The 22,023-nt window shown below is 39.4% G+C and overlaps 1 protein-coding gene across 1 annotated transcript in view; it reads left to right on the forward strand.

Annotated features, from left to right (window-relative positions):
- The window catches only part of sh2d3ca (SH2 domain containing 3Ca), a 48,076-nt gene that overhangs the window by 6,985 nt on the left and 19,068 nt on the right, over nucleotides 1-22,023 (forward strand). Inside the window, exon 3 of the mRNA XM_065290381.2 lies at nucleotides 228-267. Within this exon, the coding sequence (XP_065146453.1) occupies nucleotides 228-267 (40 nt within the window). The remainder of the gene's footprint in view (nucleotides 1-227; nucleotides 268-22,023) is intronic.

A 22,023-nucleotide genomic window follows, 5' to 3' on the forward strand; every position in this document is an offset into this window, starting at 1 on the left:
TCCTGTTTTTGGCTGAACTAGTCATTGATGTGGTGTGTGAGGGATGCAGAAACATTCAAAACACTTCCTTTACAGGATCAGCTAAGCATCTTGTGACATCAAAACATATGACACAGCATTAGTAAAAACAGTGATGAAATCCATATCACATTAAGTCTTCTGTACTTTTATAATGTATCTGTATTTAATGACATATAATATGAAAAATATTCTGTGTCTCTTTACAGGCAGCTGGACACCATAGACAGTCAAGGGGAATATGTAGAGGTGAGCTGTGCGTCTATCTGCCTCTTCCTTATTTTCTTTCTTTCTTTCTTTCATTCTTTTTTTCGATTAAAATATATACACACTATCCACAGACTGCTTAGATTTGTAAGAATATAGGTGATTACATAATTACAGGTACATTTGGTATACAAAGTTATTGTTTTTTTTCTGCTATTTTTCTTTCTTCCCTTCCTTCCTTCCTTCCTTCCTTCTTTCTTTCTAAAAGCATCAATTCATGAAGTTCTTCTAGAAAGTTTTGATTTGATACAAAGGAATTAATGACTTTGCTGTAGACCTTACATGCACTGTAATTATGATACAAGAGTCTCCATTTAACAGTTTTGTGTTAATATTTGCTACCACTAGATGGAGCCATACACTATTTTTAATTCCTATCAATAAGAAAGTGAGGTGTGGTCAGACCAATACATGACCCTCAAGCTAGCAGGACTGCGCAATACTTGCTTATTCATACCCGGTGTGAACTTATAAAATGAGAAAACAAAGTCCCACCCAGGGTCGGACTGGGAACAAAATTCGGCCCTGGCAATTTCCTCGTGGAACGGCCCACTACTGGACCGACGACCCCCCCCACTCCACACACAAGCCCACCGATACCAAAATCGCCCCTCTAACCCAATGCTTTGATTTATTAAACATTTATATTAATTTCACAGTATAGTTAAAATTCAACCACCTCAAACTCTCTTTGCCATGAACAAAGCTGACACTGTTTGTCGAAGCACCACAAAAACACTTTACTATTTTTGCACTGTTATATGAAGCAATACTTGTGTAGATGACCCCTTTTATCAAACTCTATTGAATACAATAATATGTAAAGTATATTAATGATAGACAGTGCAGGTCTATAGATTATAAATAGGTCTATAGATTATAAATGTGACCGGTGTTATAATGGTTTATGTAGCTTTCTTCACTTTATATTAGAGCAGAAGCAGTAAAAGTGCCTCTCTTTCCATTTCTCTCTTGCAGATTGAAAGATTACCATCTCTTATATCTAAAATGTTTGCTCAGAAAGCAAAGATGGTTAATTAATAATATTTATAAAAATATAAGAAAGAAAGTGCATTGTGACTTTCAAAACAAGAGCCAGTTGTTATAGCCATAGAAACTAGAGCTTTAACGCATTAGCGCCGACTGGTCGATCAGACCCAGGACCCGAAGTAGCATAATTAAACTGGGACCGACCGAGACCCAACTGCCCCTTTAAAACATAGACCCGGAACTGTACGGGTCCTCTGTGAAGACCTCTAATGCATACAACTCTGCTCAAGTTCAGAAACATGGACACAACGTGACACTGAACTTGCCTCGGCTCACAGCCAATTCATAGAGAAACAGAGAGCACGCGAACACATACCGAACTCGTTGGAAGAGACACGTGCTCGCCTCGCACGCAAATGTCATTATCAAATAGTGTCATTATTACGGAAGAACAAAAAAAGTTATGCCAGATATATTTGGGCGGTTGTTAATATACCTGGGCGACTTTTTCTCGCGGATCTTCTCCGCTCCCCATTTCTTCTTTTTGGAGCCTCTGTTGTCCATAATGATTTTTCTTAAGTGCAAGGCTAAATGATGCGCTATCATCACTGTATATTTCCACATAAACCCAGCGGCTGCTTGGACAAATCCATTTGAGGGGTGGGGCATGGGTGCGCGATCGTAACACACACTGAACCTGTCATGAAGAAGCCGAAAATATTTTCCTATCACCCGCCCCCAAAGCCAAATGCAACTGCATTTATACATGACGGGCCGAAAATAAATAACTTAAACATTTTGGCATGAAAAAAAAAAATCTCGGAGGCCACCGGCCCACATGTCGAGCGGCCCACCGGGCATTTGCCCGGTTGTACAGATTACCAGTCCGAGCCTGGTCCCACCAATACTTTCTTTTAAAAAATTAATATTCCAGTTTCATTTAATGTTTCCACAGTTTAACTAAATCCATCAACAAGCAACCACTTTTAGCATGTATGCCTTTTTATTATATTAACATACTATTTATTAAATCTAAGTCACAATAGCTTAAGCATTCGTTTTTTACATGGCTTCAAAATGACATAATAGGTTAAAAAAATTATTTTATGAGCAGATTTTTTGTTTCTAGTAACCATCCTCGGCTATTGCTGTTAGTTGCCATCATTTACGTTACAGAAACTCATCTTTGGTTCATTAGTCAAAGCAGGCAGTTTTGAATGTCATTGGGGAGTGACATCAGGTTAGGTAAATGTTAATTATTTGGTGAATTGGCCTTTCAATTATTAATACCATGTTGATCTCAATTTAGTATGGATAAATATTTAAATATTTAGCTTTTGGAGAGTTGCAGAGGCTTTTTTTGCACCTCTTTGTCGTTTCCCCACTCCTCCCACCTCCTGTCTGCCATTACTCACTGAAACTTTAATGGTGTCTGAGTTTATATGAGGATCTGCACTGAATGTTTACTGTAATGGCAAAGACGAGCTCTTTCATCTGGAAACAGTGAGGATCTTTTGGTGTCTTCTCTTGAACAGAATGTTCCCAGAAGCCAAGAACGAGGTGTTTTGCTATTCAGTGTTTATTTGCTGCGGCTTTTGATCTCATTATATTGGCTGTTTGTGAATCTCACACCTTTTCGAACACCTTAGAGCTGAACTCCTAACCTTTCTGCGAACCAGTAGGATACCGGTACCAATTAGCAGCATCCTCTCTGTGCTTGTATTACTGAAATCCTACCCACAGGAATAAACACAAATTGGATCTTTTTAATATTTTAATTGCTTCACCTAGACAGCAATAACATAAACAAGTCTTTTTTTCTACAGATTCCTGTTTTTTTATCACCCCAGTAATTTTATACAGTGTCTCTTATGTAAATACTCCTATAAAAAAACTTAACAATGCCTCATATTTGTGAGAATATTGGTGTTTATATAATTAGAGGTACATTCGGTGTCAAAAGTCGTTATTTTTTCTTCTTTTTTTCAAATGGTTAAATTTTGAATTCCTTTAATTATTTGGTGCTCATTGTCATGGATCACAAGACTTTACAGGCCAATGTTGTCTGAATAAGTCAGTGTCAATTCTGTAACTGCCAAACTGTTACCAAGGTAGAGTAACGGTGTTGAAAGTCATGTATCACCCCATTCACCCAGCACTTTGATCCAAGAAAACTTCCATAAATTAGCAGACCCGTCTTGTAAATGTTCTGGGATTGCTCCCGTAAAGAGGATCTAGTAACATTCCCGGAAAGCGTTCTGTGTGAACAAGAGGCAGAAACAAAGAAGTTATGGATCAGGGGCCGGATTCACAAAAAGACAAAAAATAAGAAAGTTCTTAAGATAAATTATAACATTTCTTAAAGGAATAGTCTACCCTTTTGCCATATTAAATCATGTTATTACCTCAACCTAGACTAATTAATACATATCTATCTTTTTTCAATGCGTGCAATGTACACCGTGTTGTGAATGTGTTAGCATTTAGCCTAGCCCCATTCATTCCTATGGTACCAAAAAAAAGTTTTCTTTTGTGGCACCATACTGGTATAACTCCTCATGTAACAGTCTTTAAATAGGGAAAACACAGAAGTGTTTGGTGGCTTCCCTGTTTGGTACCATGAGTACCAAACTTTTGGTGAGTAAATATCATTCCCTAATGTCCCAATCGGTCCGTCATGCGGGTGGAGCGCTCTGGGTGTGCATGCTTCACTCTCTGTGCCCACGGCTTCACGGAGGGTGATGCGTGCCCACAGTTTCGGAGCGCTCGACTCGCATGACGGAGCGATTACCGTTTCGCCTCCCGCTTAGAGCGACTTTCAGCTGTTAAGTAATCTCACATGTATTACGGAGGAAGTTAAATGTTTGCTAATATTATCACTAATACTTATTTATGATAATATGACATAGGCTATTACTGAGTAAACCATTAAACTTTATTATATGAGTGTGTAATTCCTCTTTAAAGGGCACAGAGAATGAAAAACCATTTTTACCTTGTCTTTGTTGAATAATGGTAGTCTACCCGCATTCACGAACATACAAAAAGTTCTAGACATGCTAAACATCTCAGTCTCATAGAAATTCCTCTTTTAGAAATGTCAGCCAGAAAACGGCCCAATCTGAAAAACTGATGCTTATGACATCACAGGCATCTAACTGCCCCTCCACTTTAAAATAATTGGCTACATTTTTTGAGTGGCAGCAAAGTCAGCCAATCAGTAATGAGATTGCAAGTTAAGCCAGTAGGGGGAGCCAAATAGGTGCAAAACCACTTGTTTAAAATCCCCCACCCTAATAGAGCTATCTGAGAGAGGTTTTTATGAAGCTTTTAAGGCATTACAGATCCAAACAAAAGCATTTTTGTCTACATGTCACATCACAGAACAAGGATAAATACCCTGTTCAATCATTCTATGTCACCTTTAAACTAATCTATGTAAAGTAAACAGATTAAATTGCCATTTCAGACTACTCAGTACAACATGTCACATTTAAAACAATCAAATTAACTTATAAAACATCTTCCATTTTGAGATTTAAGACTACTGTAAGGTTATCCTAACTTTAAGATGTTATTTTTCGAGAATTGGAATTCTTCTTAATTTTTTTCTTAAGAACATACTTAAGGAAAAAAATAAGAACTTTCTTAAGAAGCTTTTTTAAGAATACAAAATATTCGTAACTTTTTTCTTAAGCTTGAATTTAAGATAAAAATGGCAGTTAAGAAGATTTTTCTTCTAAAGAATGTTTTGTGAATCCGGCCCCTGCTCTTTGACACAGGGATTTAAATGCAGATAAACATTCACACGGAAAATTGTCAGAAAACTCGACTGAAGCAGGGATGAGGGAGCTCGTCACTATCCGTGCTGAAGCTGAGAAGCTCCTTTATGATATTGTCATAAACAAAAAATGCACGTGCATGGTTTCTCAAGAAAGAAATCACGGATAAATCTGAAACTTTAGATGTTGTGGAAAAAACATATGCAGGACTTAAAATACGTCACATGCTTTACGAGATCTTAACAGTACGTGTGTGAATGCGCGCACAGATTACGGAAAATCATTGGCAGTGTGAATGAACCAAAAATCTAACGATCCCGGACAAATTCCGGATGCATTTTTCCGTGAATTTTCTGTAATGTCTGTGTGAAAAGGGCTTATGTGTGAAAGAGAAAGTGTGTGTTTCTCTGTGTATGACTACTAGTTACATGTCAACACTGTTACTCAACCTTGGTAACAGAGTTTGATAGTAACAGAATTAACAGTAATTCAGACAACAGGAATTCTTAATTTTAGATATATAAGACACTTTTTACAAAAAAATGTGATCTGTTACAACTAGTACCAAATTATTAACAGAATTTAAAATATAACCATTGAAAAAATAATGACTTTGGAAACCAAATGTATACCTGCAATTATATAATCACATTTAACATTAAAATCTAATAAAGTAATAATTCTTATTTTTGCATTAACAAAATGTCCCTGTGGCGGCATACGGAAAATGTAAAAGGAATTTAAGAGTATTATAAAATTGGTTGTATCAAGCCATAAGGGACGGGCATATTTGTAAATATGAAATAAAAGTATTTTGTGCCGTTGCGATCACAAGTGGAAGATTAGGTTGATGGTTAGTATTTGTTCCCCACCCTATTGTTTATCAGAAACATGAAACTACATGCAAAAGTAGCAGTTATTTCTTTAAATCAAATCGCTACACAGCTTTCCATTGATTGGGCCTGTTAATCGACTTTGCTTTACTTGCTTACGTGCCTCTCATCGTCTTCTATTACTGCAGCAGATCAAAGATCTCCAAACCGCTTGATAAGCAAAATAGTCCTTACTTAAGCCAGGACCGGATTCTTACCACATGCCAACTACAATACCCAGAATTCCAAAGGGACAGAGATCATTAATGTTAATAGGAAGGGGGAGGTGAAGCTTTAAGGCCCTGTAGGCATATGGAGGTAAAGATGGACCCCCCCTCACCACCTCATTATCAGTGCACTCACAGAGGGTCCACTCATCTCCATTGTACCACTGCACCCTGCCTGCAGGACACTTACTGTGTAATTAATATTTAACTGAGTGAGAGAGAGTGTGTTTGAATAAAGACGTGAGAAGGGGGTTTGAAGAAGAGATACACAGAACTAAATGTCATAGGAAAGACATCATAACAAGATATCATAAAGATAGATTAACCATATTGTATTAATCAGACTAGCCTCTATTCTGGTACCTAAAAATTTCAATGTGACCCTACCTGTGAAAACCCAACTAAAAGTAATTTTTTGTGCTTTAATGGTTTCTTCATAAAATCATCCTACATAATATAAAAAACATTCTTTGAAAATATAACCTTGGTATCTTTAATATTTAATGCACTGTCAAAAAGTGGTAAAGAAATATGGTCCCAAGCTGTCACTTTAAAAAGGTTGTAATATCATTTAAGCACAGAAATGTATATACGTTATCAATATGTGCCTCTGAGATACTAATATGGGGTCTTTGGGTGCAAAGGTTTACTTTTTGGGGGTACCTCCCAGTAACAGCAATGAACCATTTATTAAGTCATTTTTTCTGACAGTATAAGGTCCTGTCAAAGATTAAAATGTGTGATTGGCTCCTATTGGCCAGTGCGTTGTGATTGGCCGAATATCTCAAGCGAAACTGGCGGAAATGTGGGGCTCCTTACCATATTTGGAAGATCAGCTCCCGACAGGAGATAATATTGTGTTTACTACCTTATAAATACGAGCCCTAATCTGAACCAGAAAATGCAGATGACCAAGCTGATCAATCAACTTTGCCAGCGTGGCTCGAACAGAACGTAACAGATTGATAAGGATACTAAAACATAAAACCATGTCTGCATTTGTGATAGAAACAAGAACAACAAATAACAAGCACTACTCTTCACTGCTTAAAACTTTGAATCATGCAGGTTTTGAGCTACTGACTGTTTGAATAGTCAGTAGAAAATTTACTATTTTGTGCACTAATTTTAAAGTTAATAAATTATTAACAAGTATAGGGGACCATCGTGCTGGATTGGTTTGGATAGTGTGAGTGCGCTTTAATCTCCACAGTTCCACTTCATAAATTTCCCAAAGTGGAACATTAATTGCTAAAACATTGAACACTACTTCTAAAGAGGATTTTTCACAATGGGATCTGGCAACACTTTGAATGCTGCACCCGCAGCCACCAGCGTCTCACGGCTGCTTGAGTCAATCTCCGTCATTTTACCCTAACCTATACAGTAAACTGTCCAAACTTAATTATATATGTGGGTGCCAATATGAGAAAAATTTACAGAGGTCTGGACCTCGATGGCCTCATAGCTGGCTACAGCCATGCCTGCAATCCTTGTGTTTGTTGTAGTCCAGAAAAAAAGACGTATTCAGTTGAAAATGATAACTCGTCATCGTGGAATTTGCAACTTTGCAGATCGTTAACATGTACTAATGGATGTCACACTTACACAACAAAAGAAATGTAAAACATGAAATGGAAAATAGGTGCTCTTTAAACATGCTTTAACTGATTTATTCTACCTGTAACTTTTAAGGCAAACTTCCTCAATAAAAGCTTTTGTCTTTACATTTTAAAAGAATACTACTGCTATTTGTGGTCACCATGTCCATAATACATTTGGTTGATGCTTTTATCCAAAGCAAATTGTTCATTCAAGTTACGTTTTTATTATTTATATGAGTATCCTGGAAATGATCTGTTGTGCTGCTAAAAGAAGAACACTATGTATGTCTATGCACCTGTGTGTCTCCATGTGCATGTCGTGTGTGTCCTCATATGTGGGGGTGGTACCACAATATTCTTTATTTCCCTGAGAGACACATGTTACCACAACACATGATGTTAACCCACGCAGCGGATTACACCATGTGCTATTTATGAGACTCAACTTGACATTCATCCTCCTATTGTCTCAGGCTGATCAGCATTGTGAATGAAATTAATTTACAGGATTATCTACGTATCCACAATAGCAAGGGGTTTTGTCTAAGTACCTTTTTGTTTTTTCATTGTGTGCGGATTTTTCTAACTTGCTACGGCAAATAAGCAGGTAAAAATATGCTACGGTGATCCCAACAGCAGATCTGTCTGATCTAAGATGATGGGCTTAAATAAATATTTCCAGCAAACATGAATGTATTCATTTACTTAACTTCATATACATCTAAACACGTGTGATGTTCTTTTTTAAATAATCCGTAGGCTGCTATTTACCATACAATGAAAGGATACACCTCCAAAATACTTATATTAATATTTTAAGTATTCGGAAATCATTTTATAACTTTGTTATTTTCTAATAGTCTCGCTCTCTGACACAGCTCTCAGTTATTTAAGCTAGATGTATAGTCCCGTTTTTACTCATACATGAGGGTCCACATCGCTGGTTTTTCGTAATCGTGCATACTTTGTACGAGTTGCTTGCGCGTAGAGGAGAATGTAGTAAGCAACACGGAAGATGCATTGGGTCTCATTCACTAAGCATGCGCACAAATTTGTTCGTAAAATGTGCGTAAAATTGATTTTAAATGTATAAAAACAACTTAGACCACATGTACGCAATAATCATGAACAAGAAAAAAATATATAAAATATATAACACAGATATATATTAAAGGGTTCTTTTTCCTTGTTCATGATTACTGCGCACACGTGGTCCAAGTTGTGCTTACGTTTTTGCATACATTTAAACAAAATTTTATTATGCTAGTTTTTGTTTAATCATGATTTGTAAGTTAAAACGTCCGTGCTACGCACATTTTTAGAAACAAATTTGTGCATACGCAGGCTTAGTGAATGAGACCCAATGCATTTTGTTTAAATGTGCATGCCTCAAATGTCTGTGTACATGTACGAGTAAAAAATAAACTATACTTTGCAAGGCTGTGCAAAACGCATTTTATGCTTTTTTTATATCGAACTTTACATCATGTAATTGGTTATTGGTTTAAGAATCAAATTTGGCTTTACACATCTGGATGCATAATGTTTTAAATGTTAAAGAAAATCGACTTCAATTTTAATATATATATATATATATATATATATATATATATATATATATATATATATATATATATATATATATATATATATATATATATATATATATGAGTAAAATTAAATGAGTTTAACAAACTATGACAGAAATAATATTTTTTTTGTAAATTATTCCTTGCTGCTATCAAAGCTTTAAATTGGTTGCCATAGCAAGGCGTCTATTGTGATGTCACAATGGTCCCTAGGGAGAAAAGCCCCACCCTTGACTGCTTTTCTAGACTCAGCCTCATTTCATCTGGAGTGTGTATTTAAGTGTGAGCGTGCGTGGGTAGTGTACTGTATGTGGTGTAGAATATTTAAGATCAGTGGGCATAAGCATGTTCCTCGAAAATTTTATTTCCAAGCATCTCGAACTTTAAATGGCTAATGCATGCCCATGCGTATTACATTCACTCTTGTGTAAAAATCTCACAGATTTGTGTGTGTGTGTTTCAGGATTAGTTTTCGCTGCATGTGTGACTTGGGAGTGGGAGTCCATATAGACTCCTTTTCCCTGACGGCCCCCCTACTCTTACTTTTCTTTTGCGCTCTTTCAAACCGGAAAAAAAAGAGAAAATTCCTTTGAGTGGAAGCTGAATGCATGCGCCGCATACCTCTCGTTTTCTCTCGGTCTCGTTCTCTCTCTCTCCCCCCAGCATTGTTTGGAGCCCTGGAGGAGGGGGTGGGTGGGGTCTCGCTGCCTGCAAGCATCTCTCTCCTACATCCCTCCCTCTCCCCCTCCCATCCCTCCCCCCACCCACCGCTTTCATCCAAGAGCGATGAGGTAATCCCTGCCAGCGCTGCGAAGCATAGCGGGTGCTATAGTGAGCGTAAGAGGCAGTGGAACTAAGAGGGAGGGATACATTGAGAGTCTGAGTGCGAGAGAGAGACATCCAGACATTGAGAAGGAGAGAGAGTCAGCCGGTGTGGGTCTGGGATGACACTGGCTCCAGTGGAACAACGATAGCACTGATCACTCGCGCTGGCGGCTTGTGCACGGGTGTACGCGAGGCGATAGGGGCATGACCTGGGGTTTCTAGTGGACTCCAGGGGTGGAAGAGCTGAAGAGAGGAGTACAGGAGCCATGACGGAAAGATGCAGTCTATGGAGTGCCCTGTCAGCCGCTGCCTGCTGTTTCTACAGGGGCTCCTTCATGCAGGTGCAGGTGAGAGGGGGGCCAAACTCCCTGTATGTGTGTGTGTGTGCATGTGTGTGTGCATGCAGCTACTGAGCATGTGCTTGCATACATAGGTCTGGATATGGATTACATCATCTCTAAATGTACCTTCAGGAGTTGTTGCATGGGAAGTGGATGTCAGATTGTGTGAACGTGCATTAGACAGTGTCTTTGTTGATAGTGTATGTCAGCACACGTATCGATTCTTGTGGTTCCACCCATGGGTACCCCTCACGGCTGTGTATTTGGCCCGGTGCAGTTGTGCAGCCCCAACAACTGTGTCATTCCACCGGCCTGGGCAATGATATCACTGCAGCCAGCATGTGTGTGCGTACGGGTGTGTGTGTGTGTGCCGGATGGACCGAGCTCACTTTGGCTCAGCTGTAATACTACTACTGCTGATGATGCACAGTTGGATGAGCGGACAGGCAGGGCTCTGTTGTCACCCTGCGGTTATGTAGTGGATTGTAATGGGGCTCAGGAAACAGGAGAATGCATTAAAGTAGCTCTGGAGGTCGTGCTTTTTATATCTGAAAGTGAAGAGATATTGTTTCGTGAAAGGATCAGGATGCAAAAAAAATTCTGCATTTGAGTGTTTTGGCCTGATACTTGATACAAGTTCGACACTGGATTTCAGTAGAAAAGATGGAGATGGGGAATGGGTGTAGTCAATATTATAGCCAATTTGGAATGAAGAACAGAAGTGTAATTTTGGCTCTGTTGAGTTTGGGTGGTGCACTAAACATTATAGGAAGAAGGACAATCTACTTTTTGCACTCTCTCTGGTTCTTTAAATGCAACTAAGAACAGGGGGTCTATAAGCTTGATAAATGATTTGTTGTACTCTTCAGCTTGCCAGGGCGCTCCAATCTCTTACTCGGCACATTAAACCATCATAAATAAACTGCTGAGAGCAGATGATGTAAAAATGTGCCCCTATAAAAAAAAACACATTTTGATGTTGCAGCATAAAAGGTTATTAAACAGTTCACCTAATCTCACCTTGCTTCAACAGACATTCTTTGCTTATATATGTTATATTCGTAATGTTATCATAGATCTTTATGTTAGAAACAACTTATCTGTTCTTTGGGGTGGGGGTGCTACCATACAGCTATGTTCAGGCAAGCCAATTGTTGTACAAATCCAGCACATAGCAAAAGCTTTAAGAGAACCTTGTATATACATAGATATATATACACCATACACTTTTATGTCAATTGGGAATATACACCAAAATTGAACTATGGACACTATCTATGTTGGGGCCAAATAGGTTCATAGACTGTCAGTAATGATGTATGTGTTTGTCCTGTCAGCCACCTGAGCTCAGAGAATGATGGTGTCTCAGCTGCAGATGGATAATAGACTTTCTGGCTTGATATGATGTGCACATGCAGAAACAGGCAGTGGAGATGTTTTTTCTGCTTAGAGTGTAGCCATGCGTCATGCCGTGGACTGTGCCTTAGGGTTACATAGTGATATTTACAGCAGAGCTATTCAGTTTTGTTAATAAAAGGTCACGAGTTTTTGACCTTAAAAGTAAAAAAAAAGTTAAATTGAATCTATTATTTTGTTAATCCTGGTACCTTAGTTGCAGTCTTAAAAATAAAGGCGCCTTATAAGGACACTCCACTTTTTTTGAAAATATGCTCATTTTCCAGCTCCCTTAGTTAAACATTTAATTTTTACCATTTTGGAATCTATTCATCTGGTCTCCGGGTCTGACGGTACCACTTTTAGCATATCTTAGCAAAATCCATTGAATCGGATTAGACCGACGGAAAATTAAAAGTTGCGATTTTCTTTGCCGATATGGCTAGGAACAATACTCACAACTTAAAATTTTCTGTCGGTCTTAGTACACAATGTAACTACAGAAGAGTCAAGTTTTAAATAGAAAAAATATCGAAACTATTATTTTTGAGCGCAATGCTAAATGGTCTAATCCGATTCAATGGATTATGCTAAGCTATGCTAAAAGTGGTACCGCCAGACCCGGAGGTCTGCTGAATGGATTCCAAAACTGTAAAAATCAAATGTATAACTCAAGAAGAGCTGTAAAATTTTTTGAAAAAAAAAGTGGAGTGTCTCTTCAAAGGTTTTTTGCGGTGATGCCATAGAACAGGGTTCCTCAAATCTTACCCTGGAGGGCCGGAGCACTACAGAGTTTAGCTCCAACCCATATCAAACTTAACCACCCGTGATTGTCTAGTGATCATGAAGACCTTGATTAGCTTGCTCAGGTGTGTTTGATCAGGGTTGGAACTAAACTTTGCAGTGCTCTGGCCCTCCAGGGTAAGATTTGAGGAACCCTGCCATAGAATAACCATTTTTGGGTCTTTAAAGAACCTTTCAGTCAAAGGTTCTTAGAAGAAAAATTTATTTTATAAAATGTAATAATCTAAAGAACCTATTGTCATTTCAAAGAACTTTATTTGAAACAGAAAGGTTCTTTAGATGGTTAAGGTTCATTATGGAACCAATTAGCCAAAAAAATGTTTTGTCTATGGCATCGTGAAGCACCTTTATTTTTAAGAGTGTGATTTAGGTTTGATTAAGGTTGTAATATCAGAAATTTATGAGCGTTTGATTTAGCTAGATATTTGGATAGTGTCACGCTTATTCACAGAGTAAGATTGTATTTCTCAGGTTTTATAGCTCTGGACCCATTCCAGTCATAAAGTATAGCTTACATCTTATCCAATGATGTCTCACTTTAGACTGAGGATTTGAGCCCCAAGATCCAATTTGGACCTGAAGATACAATGTGTGCAATCCGTCCATCGATCTCAAATGTGAAGATTCTGATGCTCTGTTGCTCTTGTTGCCAATTCATTAGCCTTATTTCCAGCAAAGATGGTACAGTCTTCATTTTAATTGGTTTAGGGTACTGTCTGTTTGTTAGGATCGGCATCAAACCCAAATCCTCCATCTGCTCCTCAGTTTTACTTTGATTGTTTCAGTCTGTCTTAATCCCATCATTCTCCGCTAGCTGAGTGGGGCTTCCTTTCGTCTGTGACCTCACTTGCATATATGGTCATGCTAGTTTTAACCTCAGGGGTCAGGAACTGCATTTATTTTGAGATCTAAACCAATACCACGCTATCATTACCGCAGATTTCAGACAGATTAAGACCCGGGTGTGATTGTCTGCTTTGATGGGTTGTTTAAGATGAAGCTGGGTGAATTCTTCCCCTTAATGTCTTTTCCTTCCAGTGATTACAAAAAATATGAATTTCATATTCAAATATTCAAGGGTATGACCCTCCTCCCTTCTCTTTATTCTCGTTTTCTTTTGGTTTTCTTTCTATCCTCTCCAAATCCTCTCCGGAGCCGCTGTCTCTTCCCCAGGGCTGCCGTGGCTTAGCAGCTGTTAAGAAGAAAAGTTTACGAGTAAATCTTCCTCTTAGTGAATGTGAGGATAACCTAATTACACAAGGCTGTTTTCTCTTTTAATGAACGGATTAGGAGTGCCATGGTTTTATTCCCCCCTAAACTGCGTCTGTACTGATTTGCCTTGTTCCTTTGATAAATATGCCTCAACTAGAAGTCCCTCGGAGCCTGGATTAATCGTCACCAGTATTGTCTATAGTTTTCAAGCTAATGATGTTTGTTCTGCTTTTCATATTATTATAATGCAGCTGCTTAAGTTGTCAAAAATCGTGAATTAGATGTAGACAATCTGTGCAAAAGTTGGATAATATTATAAAACTTAGTTTACATAATCTTATAAAGACAGCATAGAAGAACCATGTTTGGTTCCCCAAAGAACCATTCAGGTTTTCTTATTTAACCATACACCCAAAAAGGTTCTTCCATGGCATTGTGTTGCACATTTTTTGTCCAGAATGGTCTTTTTCAGAGTTATTCATATCTGGCGTTACACTGTTTTTTTATTTTGATATATGGATAAGTAGACGTTTTAAGGAAAACAATAGACAGAAAGATCAATGCTGTTATATTTAGTTACCGTAAAAAGTAAACGGTCGTTGTAAAGAATGTACTGTAGACGTATTCATTATTAAAGGGGTTACTGAAGCAAAAGTGGAATTAATGAGCTGTTTTTCTATTTCCTGACCAAAGATCAAAGGGAGGTTTTGTTGTTGGTGGTGAGAAGTCTTTGCGCTTGCCCTTTAAGAGAGATCGGCGAGATCACAGAGATGAAGAGACGCTTTTAGCTCATCTCAGACTACATTTACTGTCATCCCTCTTTCTACCCATCCTCTCTTCTTCCTCCACATACAAGACAACCACCCTGTCTGTCTGATCGGTCAATACAATTGGTTTTAAGCTTAGGAAGTGGCTGGCCACTATTAGATACTTCAGTGACAGTGAATTATCAACGCAACATGGAATTAAAGGGATAGTTTGCCAAGAAATGAAATGTAAGTCAATGGTACGTCAACTGTGCATTTACCATCATTTATCAAGATATCTTCTTTAGTGTTCAACAGAATAAAGAAACTCATGCAAGTTTAGAACAACATGAGGGTTGGTTAATTTTGGGTGAACTGTCTCTTTAATTTCCTTTGACGTGAAATAAAAGCCAGATTTATGGCAAAGATATCTCATAGTTCGAGTCCCTCAAAGGATTTGTTGAGCAGGTGGGTGTGGACCAAAAGAAAAGAGGCTCGGTGCTGAAGTCAGGCCTCTTTTGTATGTTCACTTGACTTTTAGTCCATCTTGACCTTTAAGGGTCAATGGGCAGTTGGATGCCCTTTTCCAGCTCAGTGATAAAAAGGTTTATGTATGTATAGATGGCATTTATGTAGACATCACAAGTAATTTTCTAAAGCTACTCTTTCAGCCTTAATTAGACAGAGAGGGAACCTTGTCATTACTCTTTTGTTTTGGTCACAAGAGTCCATTTCAAGGCTATCGGTAAGGCTTCAGACGTCATGCGTATATGATATACTCAATCAGTTATGGAGGTCTACGACGCAGCTTGTCCTTTTGAACTCTGTTTTAAAATAAATATGTTGTGTAAATGGTCTTATCTGGTGTTGAAAATATGGTTGGGCATGACTTATGTGTCTTATCAGTCTGCATAGATTCTTGCAATAGTTTGTGGTCTTAATCTATCTGAACTGCAGAAATTTCTTATTGTATATCAAAAATTGTTTGCATTTATCGTAGGTCATACATAAGTAATGTTTGTCTTATGTTTGTCAAACAGGGAGTGTGTGTACACTTTCTCTAGCAACTTTATAGAAGGGTTCCCACCTGCCCCAACATGCTTCATTATGCTATATTATGGCGCTTTTCCATTGCATAGTACCCCACGGTTTGGTTTGGTTTGGTTCAGCTTACTTTTGGGAGCATTTCCACTGGGTTCAGTTCGTAGTACCTGATACTTTTTTAGTACCACCTCGGTCAGGGATCCCAGCGACCCGAGCTGATACCAAAACGTGACGCGAAAACACTGTAAATCACTGATTGGTCTGAGAGAATCGTCACTACCAGCGTCATCGCTTTAATGTAAAAGATTAGCTTTACCTTCGTGCTAGCTTGCGCTGTCTCGAGTAAACCTGTTGTCATCTGTGCTTTGCTGTAAGTTCCCAAACTCCCTTTTAGCAATGAAAGCATGCACAGGTTGTGAATCAGGAACACCAAACTTGCAGTTTGTAGCGGGCGGCACACATTCTCATATCAGCTTAAATGAGGCTCAGCGGACCGCGTCGACAGATGCCAGGGGTGTTTGTACAAAAACTGTGAGACAGGGGTAGGGATAAACGCGATGTGCAGACATCTATTTGTGGTGGTCATTTTTATTTTTGTGCCGGACTGAGAAATAAATAAATGTATGGGAATGTAGAACGACGTCCTCACTTGTATGATGTCACAGCAGTAGGCAGCGCAAATATAACGACACGCGTATAATGCCTCCCACTCCGAAGTGTTACTAAACTCGATGGAAAAGCTAACCAAGCCAAAATGAGGTGGGCTGACCCGACCTGACCCAAACTAAACCGTGGGGTACTATGCAAAGGAAAAGCACCATTACATCGCCAATCTCTGGCTAGAGAATTACTTCCAAAAGGAGAGAATTGTTACGCGCCTGATAACACAATCAATCAAAACAAGCATAAAATGCTGTTTATAGTCTGAAATTGAAGAGATACCATCCGCCACATGACAACCGAATTGCCCAAAATGACAAAATGATGAGAGTCCAAGATTAGATGGTTAATTACTGTAAATAAATTCAATTTCATTTCAATCACACCTTGGCAAATTGTGGCGATAATAAAAACTGTAATTGCCACTGAAAATGGCATAGCTGAGATCTTTTAAGCTTCTTTGGACTGTTATGCTGTCTAGATTGGATCCGGTTTAGATTCATGTAGAGCATGTAATCTCTACCGTAGTTTTCTGCATGTATTAAATTGAATTAACCCAGTTTTCAATAGTAGTGTTCAAGGCAGGGGTTCTAATCATAGTTATTGGCCCAATAATTTAGATTCACTAGGAGGGGAGCATGCATATCACCCAAAGAAGCTGGATCACATTTGTATGTCTCTGCAGCAACCAGAGAGAAAACAACAATGACATCATGTACTGGGAGAAGAAACAGGCATGTGAGGACGGGGAAGTTGGGATTGCAATGGGGTGATCCAGCGGGAGATGGGATAATGCACAAACACCACAGTCAAATGTATGGTTATCTGCGTGTTTGGGAGTTCCCCAGCACCTTACATCGTTACTCAGCCCCCCTCCGCTCCAGGAGGAGAGCATCATCTGCGATGTCACCATGGTGACAGCCTCACGCTCCAGGACAACCCCACCCCCGTATCCCAACCCCCATCAGATTAGCTTGTTTCAGTCACCATGTGGCTGTGGGTAAATGTGTGTATAATCAATGTGTGAATACCGTTAAGCCCGCTGTTCTAGACACGCTTATTTGCATATGCGTGTGCGCACACCTGAGCTGTATTAATAAAGCCCAGGGCACTGTGCTTCTTTTCAGTCTATTATTCTACTCTCCCATTTGCACTTCACTGTGTGTTTGAAGTATAATGCGACGACCGTGTCTGCGAGTTCACGAGCCGTCCGCCGCTGCATGCCTCGCCCCGGCTTTACATGAATGAAAGTGAGAATTCAGCACACTCTGCTACAGTCTGCGCTGTCGGCCAATGGCATGCACCGCTGAGGAGCTCTCCGGAAGAGATGACATCATCTCCGGCCAATCGCAGCACAGCTCTAGGGTTGACTCCTGCATGCTCAACAATGCAACGAGATATAGGGAAAAGAGACGGTTTCTGAGAGATATAGAGCAGAATTGCAAGGAAGCTGATTATGATGGCCTCCGTACAACGCAAACACCAGATATGATGTTGAGCTGACCTCAAAGGCATTCTGGCTGCTATCAGGGTTGACAGGTGACTTGGCGGGTATCATGACAGTGATATCTCTCTGTGACCTGCCAGACGGCATTACGAAGCGAATCTTGTGTGTGTGTGTGCGTGTGTGTTGACTCGCTACGCTAGGGCGGTATGTCTTTGCTCTGGTTCAGGTCGTAGTGTGTTTACTGAATGCTAATAAGTCAGAGAGCAGTCTGGTCAGCAACATAAGGGCAAACACATTTCCATATGCTTTTGCCACAGGAAATAAACCCAGACTTAAACCTTATGAACCTTATTCTCTCTACCTTGCTGAATCTGCTTAAGATGTTTTTAAGATTCCTGATTTAGTAGGTTTTGGGAAGTTTAGCTGGTACATAGACAGAAGCAGATGCTTTTTTACAGTATACTTCCATTTAGTCTCTGTCTCTTTTGCTAAGGTGATGACTTTGTGTGATGGTGTGTGACTGAATGGGCGTGTGTGTGTGTATATTGATCGGAGCGGGTGATGAGAGTATGTGTGTGTCACCTCTCTTATTGACGCTTCACTGGCATCATTGCAAAACAAATGCACCTAATCACACACAACACAGGCTTTGTTATGAATGGCAGAAAAAAGCCCACATCAATACCATTTAATTTCCACAAGCAAAAGTCAGACTGATGTGTTAACATTTCCTCAGAGCACAATCACTGCCATGGGACCGTTTGTTTGCTAAAAGCCCAAATTTCCTAGGTTTTCGCCTCTAGTTCCCCATCAGTTCTTTAGAGACCTGATAGATGGATGGTGGTTATGATGGAAGACTCCTCCAAGGCTGCACTCATAAATTCACTTGTTTGGACCTTTCAAACCACTGTGATCCGTATATTTAAATCTGAAAAGTAAATTGAGTTTAAGTTTTGCACAATTCTAGTGAATCAGATGAGTTGGTCCATGTTCACAGTCCTTTTGCTGTTATTATTTAACCAATGCGCTCCAGAAGTGCTAGCCAAAGTCTTTTATTGAATTTGGTGTCTTCATAAATTCAGCTGGTACGTCTTACAGGCTGCGTAATTAATCTATGGCTGACATTTATTGATTAATCTATCGGACGTATCTCTATATTTGTTTGCCAACTCACCGCCGCTGCAGTTTCCTCTTTGGGGATGTGCCGAGTGCAGCAGTGTGGGTTCTGCGGTTTACTTGAACATAAAACAGACCCTGGACTTATGCTCGTATAACACAGTTGCTCATTAACACACATACACAGACATGGTGAATTGGGAACAGTGTTTGAGGGTCATGTTGATGTGTCCTTCGACCCCACAATCCATCAGTGCCCCGACCCCTTGACCCCTCACAGCCTGTAAATTGGCTCCTAATTGGTTACTCTCTCTGAAAAATAGGAAGCAGAGGCGCGGATCGCAATGGCTAATTGTGACAGCTCATGAATATATATCAAGTCAGGTGACTTCATGTGCCATCATTTAAATAATTACTGTTGTTAAAATTGACTCATTAGCTCTGTTCCGATTCAGTGGCAGCAACTTCCTAATGCAGCATTTACAGTTGCATTGACAAAGCAAATGGAAATCGTTAAAAAAAAAGAGTTGCGTCCATTGGGTTTAGTGTTACGAAGTTGGGCAGAGTTCAAATATATGCAAATGAGGGTACGGTTATACACCAGCGATGCATTAACAACAGAAAAATGTATCCTTTGCATATTTGGAAAGTTCTGCATATAGATGACAACACTGTCAAAACAATCCCCTTTCACAGGGATCCTCGAAAACTACTAAAAACATATTACACATGCCAGGTCAGTAGTTGCTGATGTCACACAATCTCTGCACAAGTAATGTTCGCAAATTCGCATTTGTGTAGTTTGCATGGACATGATAGCGGTTTTGTTTGCAGGTTGTAGGCAGTGCATTCTTGGTTTGCCGCAAAGGACACATGCAAAGTTATCTTTAAATTAAAAAGCAGTCTTTGAAACAGGAATCTATGATTCCTTAAAATGCAGAGTTGCCAGTTAAATGCTTGGTTTTCGAGAATAACTATCACAAAGAGGTTATCACAAACACGCACACTAACAGTGAACTAGATTGCTGGCATTTTATGTTTAACTCTTCAAGTTAACCACCGCAATCATTATGTATTCACTGAATATCGAGTTTTTGCCACTCATTGTGGCAATTCAAATCATGGATGAGGCTCCTGCTGTTTTTACAATTTCAGCATGATGTTACACATTCTAAATCACAGCACCAAATTGCTATTTGGCTAATAGGGATGCTGTGAAAGTTGAGGCATTTATCCGCAGTGACATATCCTCTCCAAACCCATGATGAAAGATAAGTCATGTGTGTTTTCCTGTGAAACTTGCCCCCCTTCTATGGCACCATATGCCCAATTTCATCAGAAACACACTTGCTCTGTGCTGCTCCCCGACACACAGAGACCACACCACCCGGAGACCCCATATGCCCTGATTCTTCTTGCTGTCTCTTTATTTACTTTGTGTACTAAGTATTTAGGACTAGGTTATGGAGGATGCTGCAAATCCTGGCACATTTTACTGGGATTCGTTCCATCACTGCAATCCAAACCTGTGAGTTTGCTTTTTAAAGTGACATAAGTGCACTTTACTTCTACCCATCTGGATTTATGCCCAGTTAAACACTCGTCTCCAACATTAGATCATCATTTGATGAATTACCACAGCCGTGATCAATAGAAACATTATGGGGAACATCTCTTTTAAATGGAATTCTGTTTACTGTCCAGGTTTCCATGCGGCAATAATATGACTTTAATTGTGTGTGTTTGTTAATATAGATTTTTAATTTACTTAGAAAATTGACATGTTTACTCTTAAAAGAAGGAGATTTTTAAATGAATAAAATTTGGATTGCAATTGGTTTGTCAAAAGGTTTGTGCGCTGAAATATCATGCACAAAGGTGGCTGTTTAGTGGATTTGTTCCAAAAATATCCATAGGTAACATAAGAAATACATTTAAATGGGTGTTATGTCTTCACCGTGATCAGAGATAGCAAAGACTGTGGAGTGTATAGGGAGTTTAGGCCAGGTAAAGAGTGGGGTCCCGCAGGTGCGTGTACTCCCCTTCTGAAAAAAAATATTTTTTGTTCAACTTAAAAAATGGAAGTTACCTGGTTGCCTTAAAATTTTGAGTTAAATTGACTTAAAAAATTATTATTTAACTCAAAATAAGTTAAGTTGAATTCCCTTAAGTGAATAAAGTGAATTCCCTTCTTGCACCCTTCTTGAACCTGCAAGGACATTATGATACATGCATGAGGGAGATACTGGTCCCTTGAGAAGAGGCGTGCTTTGCTTTTAAATGCAGTGGTGACAGGACACCATTAACGTCATGTGCAATGGCAACAGTATTTATTACAGTGCCCCTCCTGTCTGGGGTTAGACTGGTAAAAAATGCATGAAAAGAGATAATGAGCAAATATGTCTGTTGGCAACCAATCAAGTGAGCTGACACTTCATTATGCAGCATATCGCAGTAAATCCCAGCATTCTTCAGTCAAATTAGAGGCGTGGGGCGGTAATTCATAATTGATGCTTAATTATCAATCTCAATTGAAATATTCATTACCTACGCATAGGAAATCCAGGGGCTTGATATACCACAGGAAGCCCTCAAGGTTATAGATGCTTTAAATGGAATGCATGTTAGCACACCCCGAATTCCCAGCATGCCCGCAGTGGAATCAGCCCGTGAAAATGTCTCTGTATGTCAGACAAAAGTGCATCAGTGGACTGACATGGCGTGAAGATGTTATGGACTGAACAGCTGGCTGGTGGGGCGTTGTCCACATACACCCCCATTTCCTGCATTCGGATGGAATTTCCCCTTCATTTCTCCAAGACACAACTTAGCCGCCCTTGAGACGTCCCCAACGGAGGGGGCAAAGTTGCATTTCCATGACAACAGCACGCCCAAGTGTTTTGATTTTAGAGTGCCGAGATCACCGTGTTGGCGCATGACACGTTCCCCCTTCAACCCACAACCCACTCTCTCCGCATGACCCTTGGGTGAGCCCTGCAAAACAACAGGCCACCAGGACAGACAGTTGATGGATTTAGTTTGACAGTAGTGTGTGCGTGTGTTTCGATGCAGGACTGTATAAAA

Source organism: Paramisgurnus dabryanus, chromosome 10 (assembly GCF_030506205.2).
Source record: "Paramisgurnus dabryanus chromosome 10, PD_genome_1.1, whole genome shotgun sequence".
NCBI classification, from domain to species: domain Eukaryota; kingdom Metazoa; phylum Chordata; class Actinopteri; order Cypriniformes; family Cobitidae; genus Paramisgurnus; species Paramisgurnus dabryanus.